We start from the raw sequence: 14,117 nt of genomic DNA, 5'->3' as shown, positions 1-14,117 counted from the left end.
TCTACTGGATTACTGTACTAAGGCCCCTATCTTGGGCCTCGCCCCTGACCTATTACTGAAGAATCATGGAACCCCGTCCACGCTCCTACTGACAGTGAGATACGGGCCCAGCCTAAACTTACTCTTTTCCTCACTTGGGCCTCGCACCTGCTCTACTACTAATGAGGTATGGAACACCGTCCACACTTTGCTATTGGTGAGATACGGGACCTCGCCCACACTCACCTCCCTACCAGGCACATACATGTATCACACAGACAACAAGTATAACTATCATACAAACCATTCCTTGGGCACCCGCCCGCTAACATTGGACCTTAGTCCCGAATGTCATACTAGCATACTGTACCTAGGGCTAACCCCCGAGTCTTCCTACTCATAACTACATGGGTCGGCATTGTGGTTGTAGACCCATTCACAAAAGGGAAACTCACCTGCACTGCTGAACGTTGCTGATAACCCTCTGGCTGCTGTCCGACAACTTTTTGAACCGCTGCTCCACTAGCTCCCCGAGCTACAATTACCAATATAACACTTAGTTCCAAACTGAACTCTAGAAGACAAACTAAGTCAACTCTGGTCAAAGTCAACCTTCCAGTTGACTCGACTCGCCGAGTCAACGCATAGAATCGTCGAGTCCCTAAACTCGGAAACTCTCCAAATACGAATCAACTCGCTGAGTCACCCCATGACTCGTCGAGTTCAACTATCTCTGAGTACCATCCTGTCCAACTCGTTGAGTCACCACTCAACTCACTGATCTGCGTCTTAACCAGAAAAGGTTAAGGTTCTGCGGCCAGACTCGTCGAGTCCAAGGCAATCTTCAACAAACTCGCCGAGTTGTTCTTCCAACTCGCCGATTCCACACGCATGTTCATAAAACTCGCCGGGTACACCCATGTGACTCGTCGATTCTCTTCAGATCTCAATCCATACATTAGCTTTTCGAGCCATGCAGGGGCTCCAATCCATAGATCCACTCTTCTATAGTCTATCCCCCACGTAAAGTTACAAACTTTATGTGAAACCAAGGAGCTAGAGGCCCAAAACACTCTAGGGCTAGGGTTTAAGACAAAGGGGATTCACCAACAAATTATTGACATAAATTTTATGGCCTTCTGGACCATCACAAGTCTAGATCTGAGGTAGCAACCTCAGATCTAGGCCTCTAACTTGACATGGATCTCAATCATGCCCAAAATGCCCCAAGTCTCAAACATAAGATAGATCTAATTGCAATATAGCCAAAGCAACAGCTTAATACCTCCAAAATATGCTCCAACTGAAGTAGATTCCAGATCTATACCACTCCCTTGCCGCAAGCCTCTTGATCTTCAAGCCCCTTTCCACCAAAGTCACTTATCTAGGCTCCAAATTGCTTCCAAGGACTCTCACTCACGATTTAGGGTTTCTGGATCTCAAAAGGGGAGTAAAGAGGCTGGGGAAAGGGTGTAATGTTCTTTAAATAGGGCACAACCCCCAGAATTAGGGTTTATCTTGTCCAGACCAGACTCGCCGAGTCCACTAGCCGACTCGTCGAGCCGGTCACTTACTCAATACCCCGGATCCCGCTCTGATTCGTCGAGTTCCTCCCTGGACTCGACGAGTAGACTCATGACTTAGAGCTTTTCCTTTCTTTTCTTGGTCTTTCAGATTCTGGTTGTTACATTAAAGGCTTAAGAGTGTTCTTATTATTAGACGAGTTAAAGACTAACATCTTATAAAGTTGACAAATTATTGGTGTTTCTACTAAGATGGAGTTCTATTTTACATTCTTCATCACCTTCCAACCTCCCAAGAACAATCAAAGAGTTTAAAGGTTGTAATATTTTCTTCCTATGGTTGTTTAAATCTTTTCATGTTGACAAACATTGATCTGTTAAAATAGTTTTAAGTTTATTCAACGATTTTAAACTTCTGTTGTCGTTTCTAGTGTTTTTGGAAACTGTTTTTTGAATAAAACTCAACAGCCTCATGTTTGGATCAGGTTGTGTTATGTTTGCTTCACCCATCGTCTTCATCTTCATGGTCTTTGATTAGATTTTATCGGTGATCTCAACTTCCGGCGATCAACGATGACGGTTTTGAAGGATACCCTAGAATTGCTTTCTTGTTTCTAATTTATCAGCGATCTCAGTTTCCGATCGTCCCATGATTCGTTTTCATAAATCAATTTGCATATGGAATTGTATTGGTTTTTTTGCACATAGGGTTGTGTTTTTTGTTTATAGAGGTTTTACTCCAAGAAAGAAGATACTACAAGTTTGTTCATCTTATCCAAGTTCTTGGATGAGCAGGTTTGAATTTTGGATTTTTTTTTTCAGGACATAATTTCATTGTTTTTTACATGCTAGATGAGGATGAGTGTTATATACACAACCGAAGCTCAAGTGTTCACGATTGCTTCTTTGATTCCCACCTATTTGTGAGATGCATTGGTGGTTGGAGGTTTTCTGAAGTCGAAGTCGCTGGAGTTGGGATGAGGGTATTGGAGTCGGGAGAAAGACCGACAGAAAAAGGATGGGAAGGAAGGGAGGGATCAAGGGGGTGAGTAGCCCTAATTGTTTTATTATAATATAAATACTGATTAAACCAACATTTCAGTAATTTATTGTGTTCAATGAAACGTATCTTGTTAAATGAATTCTTTGAATCAGTTGCATGTGACTTTTGTTAAGAAGCTTACTGTTCATTTTGCACAACCGATAAAACAAAAAGGTAATGTCACTTGTTGGCTTCCTTGCCCCATCATACCCCACATGATATTATTTGTCAATAATTTTTTTTTATTATTGGCCCTATGATCATATCTTTTCTATATTTTTCTATCTTTCATTTGTTAAAGTTCAAATGAGTTGAAATAATAGATGAAATCATTACATTATTCATTGAAACCAAATTGCTATGGGGTCGACCATTGGATTTTACTTCATTCCCACTACATGTAGATCACGACCTATCGGCCTTGAACATCCGTCAACTGTCTCATGCCCATGTGCATGGTGAACAATTACCTATCATTAACTAGATTCAGATTCAAGAAAATTAACTTTAATCACATTATATTCAAGTTTTCAACATCGAGTGAAATAAAGGAAACATATATAATATATTGTAGTAAACTTAAAACATTTGAGTTCAATAAGTTTTGAGTTGATCACAATATACAATGATCTTTGCAACTGAACATGTAATCGGCTTATTAGTTTTCTTTGTGATCCATGTGATTTATTTTGACGACCAACGTCAAATTACATGAAGGCTAGTTATATTATACATACAGATAAATTAATGTTAAAACTAGAGGGTATATATATAAATATAAATGACATTGCAATTATGATTTATGAAAATACTTCTTGGGAAATTGATTATTGTTGTCAACTTTGTTAATCAAACCCTATTAGATGAGAAAATTCTATTGTATACGACTTTTATTTAAATGGAAAGGTATTCATTTAACATAAGAGATAAAAACAAACGACAAAACGACAGTCTACCACGTTCTATCATATCTTTTTTCCACTGCTTTCTTTTTCTTAAGCCGTATGACCACATGGTTTATAATCTTTTACAATTGTGGTCCATTCAAGATTAGATAATTAAGAATGTGATGAGAATCCTTGATTTGTTAAATTGATATAGGAATAATGACTTAAAAGAGTAATATATTTTTTGATTTGTACACATTTAGTCATTGACTTTTTTTTCCATATTTACCCCTTCAACTTGTTAAACTATACACATTTAGTTATTATGACCGGCTACTCCAAGCAGTGGCGGATCCAGAAAAAAAATATTACTGGAGTCCATCTTATATGAAAAATTAAACACAAATTTGAACCTAGAAAAAAATCTGAAATTTTAAGGTTTCTTTGGGAGTTTTTTTGTTAAAAATATTACAAAAGTATATTTTTTTCAGCAAAAGTGGGTGTCAAAGGGATAATTTCAGCAAAAAATAATTTTTTAAAGGTTGTTTTTCCGCAAAAATGGGTGCCAAAATGGATAATTTCAAGAAACCATAAATTTTCTAAGAGTTATTTTAGTAAAATGTGGTTAATATCAACTTTCAAGTGGGGTCCATGGACCCCCCTTTTTACACTGTGGCTCCGCCACTGACTCCAGGTTAGCCGGTAAAAATGACTTAATATGGTAATATATTTCTCATTTTGTACACATTTAGTTCTAAATATTTTTTTGTTGCAAAATAAGTAATTTTTGTTTTTGTAGTCATTCAGTACTTATTATGAATGATTTTTTAGGTTTTTCTCACGACATCTTACGTGGGATAGTCATATGGTGGTAGGATAGGTTGAAGTGGTCCTGCTATATATTGTAGGCCAAGATACCTGGTGTGGGCCGGCTGTAAGCCGTAGGCACAGAGGCTCGAAAAGAGCAGTTGGGTTAAGGCGACATGCCGACAAACCTTGGGTATTCCAGTCTGATGACTGATTGGACCTGTTGCATGTTGGCATTCCAGTCCGATGACTAATTGGTCCAAGGTATTCCAATCTGATGAGTGTGGACTCGTCATGCATGATAATACGTTTGTTGTATCGAGTATTTCGGGGAAAACTCACTAAACTTTATGCTTACCTAGTTGTTTATATTTTTAGGCTCTATCGATTCTCGTGGAAAGTCGAAGGCATGACTGGCACACTCATTAACAATATTAATGATTCTACGTTTCTTATATTACTCTGATTTTCTATAATGTATTTTGGAATAAACGTTTTTTCTTAATAATGGATTTATAATTAGCTACTTTTTCCTTATTTAAAAATGAAAAATTTTTGTTGTAAAAATAAGATGTTACACATAAACATCAACAACTCTACACACTTCATCAATGATTATCTCACGTTAGATGTCATGAGAAAAACCTAAAGAAATCATTCATAAGTACTGAATGGGTATAAAATCAAAAATAATTTATTTTGAAACAAAAAAATATTAAGGAATAAATATGTACAAAAATATTAAGGACTAAATGTGTACAAAATGAAAAATTTAATACCCTATTAAGTTCTTTTCCTAACTAACTTGGAGTAACGGTCATAAGGACGAAATATATACAGTTTAACAAATTGAAGGAGTAATATGAATGGAAAAAAAAAAAACTCAATGATCAAATATACACAAATCGAAAAATATATTATCCTTTTAAATGAGTATCTCATTGATGTAAATACAATAATGTACATCATTGATAATTTACTACCACGGCAACATCTTGATAACAACCCATTAATAACATTTCACATCTATAAAATGGTTCTCGAGTCATGTTGACGTGGTGAACGAGACTAGACCACATATAGACGTCTTGATCAGAGTTTAAGAAAACAATCGTTGTTAATGTTTTCATATCGATGCGACATGTAAACACATTTTTATAATTGCCTATATATTCTTTGGAGTATCTATTCAAGAAATTGATTTATATACGATATTTTTTATTCATATATAATTAATTATGCTTAATTAAGTTATAAAATACAACATTTTAAAACATAAATTGTTATATAAAAAAATTATTAAATACAAATCACAATTTTCTTTAAACAAAGCCTATTTTAAAGAGAATTTTATGATTGTATATTATATTATTATTGAAACTATCATTTGAATGATATGGTTTTCTATCTTTTGTATAAGAAAACCATCAATTTGAATAATACGACAAAAAGCACACCGTTTATAAATAATTAAAGGTTAAATATGAGCCTGATAAAAGGACCAAAGATCTTAATAGTCACATGAAGAATGATTCGATGACGAAAAGAAGAATCACAATATTATTTTATTCAACACATAACACATGATGAAATTTGAAGATATACTAATAACAATTTGATTCAGAATCACGCCGGAAAAGTGTGATCGGCGGCAGACCTCCAGACGATGTCTCTAAGCGCCGGCCGGAGCTCGTTGCTACAGAACTGGTTGTATTCCAGGGTGTCGCCGCTAGATTTCTTCACTTCCACCACCAGAAACGACGGAGTGACGGCGAAGAGCTCCGCCGCTATCCCTAACTTCCCTTTTCTTCCATTTTCATGTCCCTGCAACCTTAAACTGCTCTCGTCGCCGCTTTTCTTCACGCTAAACTTCATCGACTTCGCCACTTCTTCCAGCTTCGACACCACCGCCTCCGCCTTCTCCGTCGTCGCGAACCTCATTTCTTCCTTTTCCTCTCTCTTCTTCTCTTCAAACAACGGCGACAGATCAAATCCTTCTGATAATGAAATGATGTGAAACGCATTCAATGTTTTAGCATCCTTGCCTTTAGATTGCACTCCTTCGTCGTCAATCAAGAACTTGGAGGTCTTCGGCGCCGACTTCTTAAACCAGGGTGATTCCATGATCTTCGAGATGGTAATCCGAGTGCTGGGATTTGGGTCTAGTAATTTCGTGATCAATTTTCGAGCGTCGGAAGAAAACCACGGTGGACATTTGAAATCTCCCCGGTAAATCTTCCGATACATCGCGACAATGTTCTCGTCCTGAAAAGGCAAGAATCCAGCGAGAAGAACGTAGAGGATAACACCACATGACCAGATATCGGCTTTTGCTCCGTCGTATCCTTTTTTCCCGATTATTTCCGGTGCGACGTACGCCGGTGTCCCACACGTCGTGTGTAACAGTCCATCCTGCCGGAGATGATCGCAAAAAGCGCTGAGTCCAAAATCCGTCACTTTTAAATTACCTTCTTCATCCAACAGCAAATTCTCCGGCTTCAGATCCCGGTGGTACACACCTCGGCTATGACAGAAATCAACGGCGGAAATGAGCTGCTGGAAGTAGCTTCTGGCAACATCCTCTCGCAACCGCCCTTTCGCAATTTTGGAGAACAATTCACCGCCTCTAACGAGTTCCATAGCGAAGTAGATCTTCGATTTACTCGCCATAACCTCGTAAAGCTCGACAATGTTAGGATGACGTACCATCTTCATCACCGAAATCTCTCTCTTAACCTGATCCATCATTCCGACCTTAATAACCTTCTCTTTCCCCACAACCTTCATCGCCACACTTTTTCCGTTATGCACGTTCTTCGCATGGTACACCTTCGCAAAAGTGCCGTGACCTAGCTGCCGACCAAGCTCGTATTTTCCATGTAGGACGCCATTGTTTCTGTCTTCACCTGCCATCTGTTCGACGAAATGCTTCTGTAAATTACAAAGTAAAAGAAATAGACACTAATCAGGCGTGTAGTTCACCCGTCTTCGACGTGTTTCCGGTGGCAAGTTCTGCCGCCGATGGGTCGTTTAGCCCTTCCTCGGTTAGACAGCCGCGAATCTCCACTCATCTCTCTGCATTCCCTAAGTAGAATTCGTATTCTCACTCTTAATAACTAATTTTCTGGTATTAGGGTTTTCTGAATAGGAGGTGATTATATAGGCGGTTTCAGAGGTGGAAATTACTTTTCTACCCCTTAGATTGGAATCTGATCCAACGGCTGTGGATTAAGCTATGTATCTGGACAAGAGTCGCTATCGGACGTCCGAATTGCAGTTATGATTGTGGACACGTTACGAACGATTATACGACGATATTGAGAGGTCTATAAATACGTACAAAAATATATATATAAAAAATGATGATACTTTTTTTTAGGGTTATTGCTATTTTATAAGAATCAATTATTGAAAATGTTTGATTTGATTGTTATCGCATTTAATAAATAAAGTTTATGTATTTTGTTTGTTAAGGGTTTCGCTATCGGAGTATTATCGATGTCAAAAAACATGAAAACCGGTAGATGAATAAAGTTGCACATAAGATGTTGGTTGCATGTCTATTTGATAGGACTTTGGAGCTGTTAATCTGTCTAAAGCCTAAACCATAGATAGGAACAAAAACAATATGGTGGATTACTTTTAAAATTTTGTTGTATACGCTTATAATTTTAGAAATTAATTTCATTTATTATTAAAGAGTATGATATACTTTGAATATAAAACTGCAAAAATGGTTCTTGTGGTATGTATTTTTCTTAGATTTTGGTCTAAATTTCAATTTTTTTGAATTGACATTTTTTTTAGCTAGTTTCATTACGTATTTTGTCTATTTAAAAATTTGAAATAAGTACAATACCCTTGGTTGTATTTATTTTCTATTTTTTGTTCATTTTACTTTTAAATTTAATATTTATATATTTATTCCAATGATTGAAAAATAAGAGAGGGTCTCTCTCTCTCTCTCTCTCTCTCTCTCTCTCTCTCTCTCTCTCTCTCTCTCTCTCTCTCTCTCTCTCTCTCTCTCTCTCTCTCTCTCTCTCTCTCTCTCTTTTATTCTTTTTCTTCACTTGATCTGTATAATCCTAAAAAAAATCAATTTCTTGAGAGTATATTACACGAATGGTCCTTATGGTTTGGAGTAATTTGTGTGTTTGGTTCCTAATTTATTTTTTTAACTCAGAAGGTCCTTACAGTTCGTTTTTGTTGTGCGTTTGGTCTCTGTATTACCTGAAAATACTATTTTGCTGTAGATTTTTTAATTTATTTAAATAAGGTGGGTAGGTAAGCTAAGCTAAGGTGAGATGAAAAGTGGGGTTGGGGTATGTTTATTTAAATAAATTAAAAAATCAATGACAAAATAGTCTTTTTAAGTCAGACAGGGATCAAGCGCGAAACAAAAACAAACAGTAGAGACCTTCCGAGTTAAAAAATAAGCTAGGGACCAAACATGCAAATTACCCCAATCATAAGGACCATTCATGTAATTTTCTCATTTCTTAATGACCGATTGATTTATTCCAGATGTGAAGAAGACATACACCATGTATCAATTTAAAGGTGAAGAATCATTCCATTTATGCAACAATCATATGTTTTATTACTACTTCATAACTTTCATTGATAACTTCACTCAACATTTTTAGCCTCTCATTGATTTCACAAGTAAAAAATGCAAGTGATGTGGCTTTTATGAAATGGATCATATCAAATTCGATAATGTATTTAATGAATGGGAATTATGTCCTTCTTTTACATCTCCTAATGATTGATACATTCACACCAAAGACAAAGAATTTTGTTAAATGTGACTCGAGAATTTGGAGTATTCTCATGGAGCATTTGGAATGGAGCACTTGAGTTTCATGGAGCAAGTGACAAAGGAACAGATCATCTGATATGGATTTGGATCATTATCATCTAACAAAGGAATGAATCTCCCAAAAGGGGGTTTGGAGCAACTTGGAGTGGTTTAGAGCATCTTGGAGTGGCTTGGAGCAACTTGGAGTGACTTGGAGCAACTGGGAACAACTTGGAGCACTTGGAGCAACTTGGAGGAAGTGGGAGCAACTTAGAGAACTTAGAGCAACATGGATCAATATGGAACATCATGTTGCGCCATGTAAAAGGAAGTTGCGCCATCCTTGGGGATGTTGCACCAAATGATAGCATGATGTGCCATCATGTCTGAAGTTGCACCAAGGTAATGTTGAGCCAAAGAGATGTTGACCCAAGTGAATATGTTAAGCCAATGAGATGTTGATCCATGAAGATGATGTTCCTCCATCAAGAAGGGAAGTTGTGCCATCATGGACCATCTTGGTACATAATGCACCATCTTGATTCCTTTATTGTGCCTTGTTGATCCACGTATGCTTAGAAGATGATCATGCTCAATAGATACACCGTGTTGTGTTACCATGATGGATGTTGGACCATTAGTGTTCATGATGCACCACTTGTGCATCATGATGCTCCACTATGGTCAAGGTGGTTTATTATGTGTGTTGCTGATGCTCATGTGTTGTATGACACATGGTCGAATCTACTTTGGTTATAATTAATCCTTAGCTTAGGGCCTCCACTCTAGAGGGCTCCATTTGACCCAAGAAATTTCAGCAAAATAGAAATCTCGATTCCTTATATTTTCTGAGTTAACCTACGTATGCCATAAAAACCAACAACCAAATTGATTAATTGAAAGTGATTATTCTTCTTCCTTTTCTTCTCAGTCTTGATTCTTGAAACCGAGTCTGAAAAAGTACATGTTGTTCTTCAATCTTCATTTGTACTTCTTCTTCTTTTCCTTGTATGTTTTTTGATTGATTGTCCATTCTCTAAAAAATAAATACATTCGACTTCTCTATGTATTTTCTTTATATGTCCTCCGATTCTCCATTGTTGATCTGCACTTGATTGTTCAAAAGGCTCAAAACTTCAAGGTTGTCATAGTGTCATTAAAAACGACAAGGACAATATCTAAAGATCAAAAGAACTGAAGCGGTAAGTCCAGTCCAGTGTTTCTATTTGTCAGCTTTCAGTAATTTAGGTTTCCATTGATTATCCCTAAATCGGCTATTAACCATTGTTCATTGATTATAAAAGGGTTTGACCGGGTCGGAATTCTGGAAAACGAATTTGTGTTTTGCATTATCTTCTATTTAACTATTTTCATGGTTGTCCTTTGCTAACTTGGAACGAAGGTAAAGCAGGGACTTTCTGTTTATTTTTTGTTCATTTGTATTTTTCTACTTATTTTGGTGATTGAAAAATTAATCAAATATTCAATAATCATGTCTAAAAGAAAATACGAATCAGGGGTTGCAACTCCGCAATTTATAAACTTTTTAATTTATTATTGCCGATCCGAAGCCCGGATAAAGGAGGATGTTTTATAACATTAAGTACAGTAAATGCCCAAAGGGACCTAAAATTTTGGTTCACTTAGAGCCCCCAAACTGGTTGAGTCTCCCCTGGTATGACATGCAAGAATGTTCTAGAGGATGTTGCATGGCAGAATACGATTGGTTGTCACCTTTCATGGGCCAATGGGCTTGGCCCATTAGAGTTTTAGGTCTAATCGCTCAACTATAAATAAATGGTCTGCTTAGTCATTTAAGGTGTCTTGTATCTTGTATCCTTAGTAAGTATGACTAATCTCTGGTGAATTATACTTGTAACCTCTGAAATAAAGAATATTCCCCTCCTGTCCGTGAATGTAGGTCACCTTGATCGAACCACATAAATATTATATCTTTGTGTGCTTTTATTTTTTCTTATTATCCACATTATGTAACATCCCAAAACCAGGAGATATATATATATATATATATATATATATATATATATATATATATATATATATATATTCATTTTAATTAAGATTTACAATCATAAATTTGTTCCCAAAATCCATTACATAATCATCATATCAAATCATCAAAGTGACAATATCAATAGGTGTTGAAAATAATAGGGAGTAAATGTTGCGCCATCACGCGGGGCCCTTCCCTTTAGTACCAGAAGTACCTGAAACCACAATAGAAACTGTAAGCAAAAGCTTAGTAAGTTTTCCCAAAGTATCGCATACCAAACATACAACTAGGTCTAGCCCTATGGTATATTCCAACCCAATAAGCAAGTTTGGGCCCCGCCCTGGGGTATATTTCAACCTGATCATACCATAGTGGGCCCCGTCTTGGGTTATATTTCAACCCGACATGCCATAATGGGCCCCACCCTGGGGTATATTTCAACCCTATCATGCTATAATGGGCCCTGCCCTGGGGTATATTTCAACCCTATCATGTTATAATGGGCCCTACCCTAGGCTATAATGGTTGTGACGACAACAATAATAGTGACGGTAGCATACCATTCATCAAACAAGGCTATCAATTTAGTCAAAATATTTAAGAACATTTCTGGAATCATCTCTCTTACAGATGTTGTACCGTTGCCTCTATCCAATTACGTCTATAAGTCTCACTTGGACCTGACCCGTTTGATCTAGAACAAGAACCACTTGCTCTAGTGATCATTACCATGTTGAAGATGGGAATATGAATAGATTAATTCGAATTGTAGAACTAACTCAGGATAATCTTCAAATCCTTTCCAGTTCCTTAGAAACTTTGTTGCTTTTCTTGATTCCTGTATGGATCCTGTGTTTCCAATAGTACGGGCTCATACTACCTTCCACACCTATCCATACAAGATGCAAGAATTTCCTCAAGGTTTCCAAGTCACTACACTTTGTTATTGATATTCCTTTTCACACACCTAATGTTACAAGGGCCTAATCACTCATGTTCTTAGATTCCTCTCCTAGGATTCCTTCTGTTGCACCCTGCTATTTGTCGAGGAAGAACTTCTACAAACATTATCTATTTATCTGAAGAATACGATTACATGCCTCTAAAATCAAGTAGTCTATTGATTGAAAGATCCTAAACTATAACGGTTGGACTCAAATAAGAGTTACGTAATAGCACCAAATCAAGCAATCTAAAACTATTTAAATATGGGAGCATGCAACCTAATGTATTTGTCAAATAACTAATTAATCTTCGTATAGGTTCTAAGCAAACAATAACATGTAATTATCTAGGCTATAAGCCATTTTAAGTATCAAACTATTCCAACCAAAAATATCTTAAAGGATCCCTAACCTACATACTAGCATGTATTTCTAACAATTCATATTTAAGCAGACATACCAAATATGGATATTTTGGGAATCACTTTCCATTTTGAGCTCAGGTTGACTGTACGCATCACATTCTTTGTATTAGTCTTTTTCTAAAAAGATTTGTTAATTACCCAGATCCTTAGTTTGATTCTGGAATCACACGAGTGTTCATCCAATTCTCTCAAACCGGGGCTCTGATACCAACTTGTAACATCCCGATTTTCAACCCAAAAGTTTTCATTTTTTTCATTCAAATATATCATTGTATGATTACTTTATGAGAAAAAGATGATGCGAATGCGCGTGCATACAGTTGGGTCTTTCCATTCTTATGATCTGAGGGAGTAACAAAAAAACATTAATAATGAACTGCATAAGCACGCAACTTAGCGAGTTCCTAAAATACCATATATCACATTACATATCACTACTAGAAAAAAGGCCTTTTACGACGCTCATTGCGCGTCGTAAAACGCTCAGACGACGCGCAAATGCGTGTCAAGGAAGGCCCTGTCATAAAGAGAGACGACGCGCTTTTGCGCGTCATCTATAGACGACGCGCATTGACGACGCGCATTTACGACGCGCGGTTACGACACGCAATGCGTATCAAGGAAGGCCCTGTCATAAAGGAAGACGACACGCATTCGCGTGTCGTAACCTTACGACGCGCGTGTTAATGACACGCAATGCGTATCAAGAAAGCCCCTGTCAAGAAAGGCCATGTCATAAATGAAGATGACATACATTTTTGCGTATCGTAAATTTAAATGTTTAAAAAAAAATTTATATATTTATTAATTTTTAAATTAAATTTTCATTTAATTTCTTATAATAGAAATAAAATACCATATACAAAAAACACAATCCATTGCATAATATAAAATAAATTGCACAAATTATAATGTCATACAAAGAATCATTCAAATGTTAAACAAAAATAATACATTGCTAATATGTGTTATACATTCCTATAAAACTAACAAATAATCATACAACTCTGTTTCTTACTGGAAAGGAATGCCAAACATGATTAAAAATATCACTTAATCTTTGATTAATCACCTGCTTAAGTAGAATGATGTTGTTGAGAAGGATACCTAGCCATGCCAAAATATGATATCTTAGGGTTCATGTCCAAATCAAGTAAAGCATTGCCAGCTTAAATTCATCAAGTCCTTGCCGTGAAGTCTTAGATAGAAGCTTAACTGCAATCTCCAATCCTTCTAGCAGACCCTAAAGATCATTATTGGCCATGTAGCAGGATCAACCTGCAATCTCTTTTCTGCCTTCTTATTACTTGCAGCATCTTGTGCCTGTTTGACCAAGGTTGTGCCTTCAGCAGCAACATGCTGCATTGCATCAAAAAGATAAAAACAGATGACAACAAATACAAATAACTATATTCTACTTAAAAGAAAGAATCCAACTCCTAAATCACAAACCTTTTTAAACATACTAGAGACAGGATCCAATCCATGGGGTATTTTTGGAAAATAGTCTGAACATTCTTGACAAATCTTCAACCTGCAAGTGAAGGGTAGAAAGGGAAGAAACAAATGTTCACAACCAGTAAGAAATCTAAACACTAGAAGTTTCACAGTGATTGTTGATTCCTATAAACTCAAATGTGAGATGAGAGGCTTGTTCGCAACTAGTAAGAAATACTAAGTAGAAAGAAACAAATT

The 14,117-nt window shown here is 36.6% G+C and overlaps 1 protein-coding gene across 1 annotated transcript; it reads right to left on the bottom strand.

Annotated features, from left to right (window-relative positions):
• Window positions 1-5,775: 5,775 nt before the first annotated feature.
• Window positions 5,776-7,372, bottom strand: LOC111881655 (CBL-interacting serine/threonine-protein kinase 6). The gene has a single exon (XM_023878055.2). The coding sequence runs from the start codon at window positions 7,149-7,151 to the stop codon at window positions 5,865-5,867; it is 1,287 nt and encodes a 428-aa protein (XP_023733823.1). The 5' UTR covers window positions 7,152-7,372; the 3' UTR covers window positions 5,776-5,864.
• Window positions 7,373-14,117: the final 6,745 nt, after the last annotated feature.

This window comes from Lactuca sativa, chromosome 7 (assembly GCF_002870075.4).
Source record: "Lactuca sativa cultivar Salinas chromosome 7, Lsat_Salinas_v11, whole genome shotgun sequence".
In the NCBI taxonomy this organism is placed as follows: domain Eukaryota; kingdom Viridiplantae; phylum Streptophyta; class Magnoliopsida; order Asterales; family Asteraceae; genus Lactuca; species Lactuca sativa.
Note: the sequence above shows the minus strand (reverse complement) of the source record. Positions and strands in the feature narration are given on the sequence as shown.

Excerpts from the sequence above, each read along its gene's own strand:
- LOC111881655 (XM_023878055.2), bottom strand. The coding sequence starts at position 7,151 with ATGGCAGGTGAAGACAGAAACAATGGCGTCCTACATGGAAAATACGAG.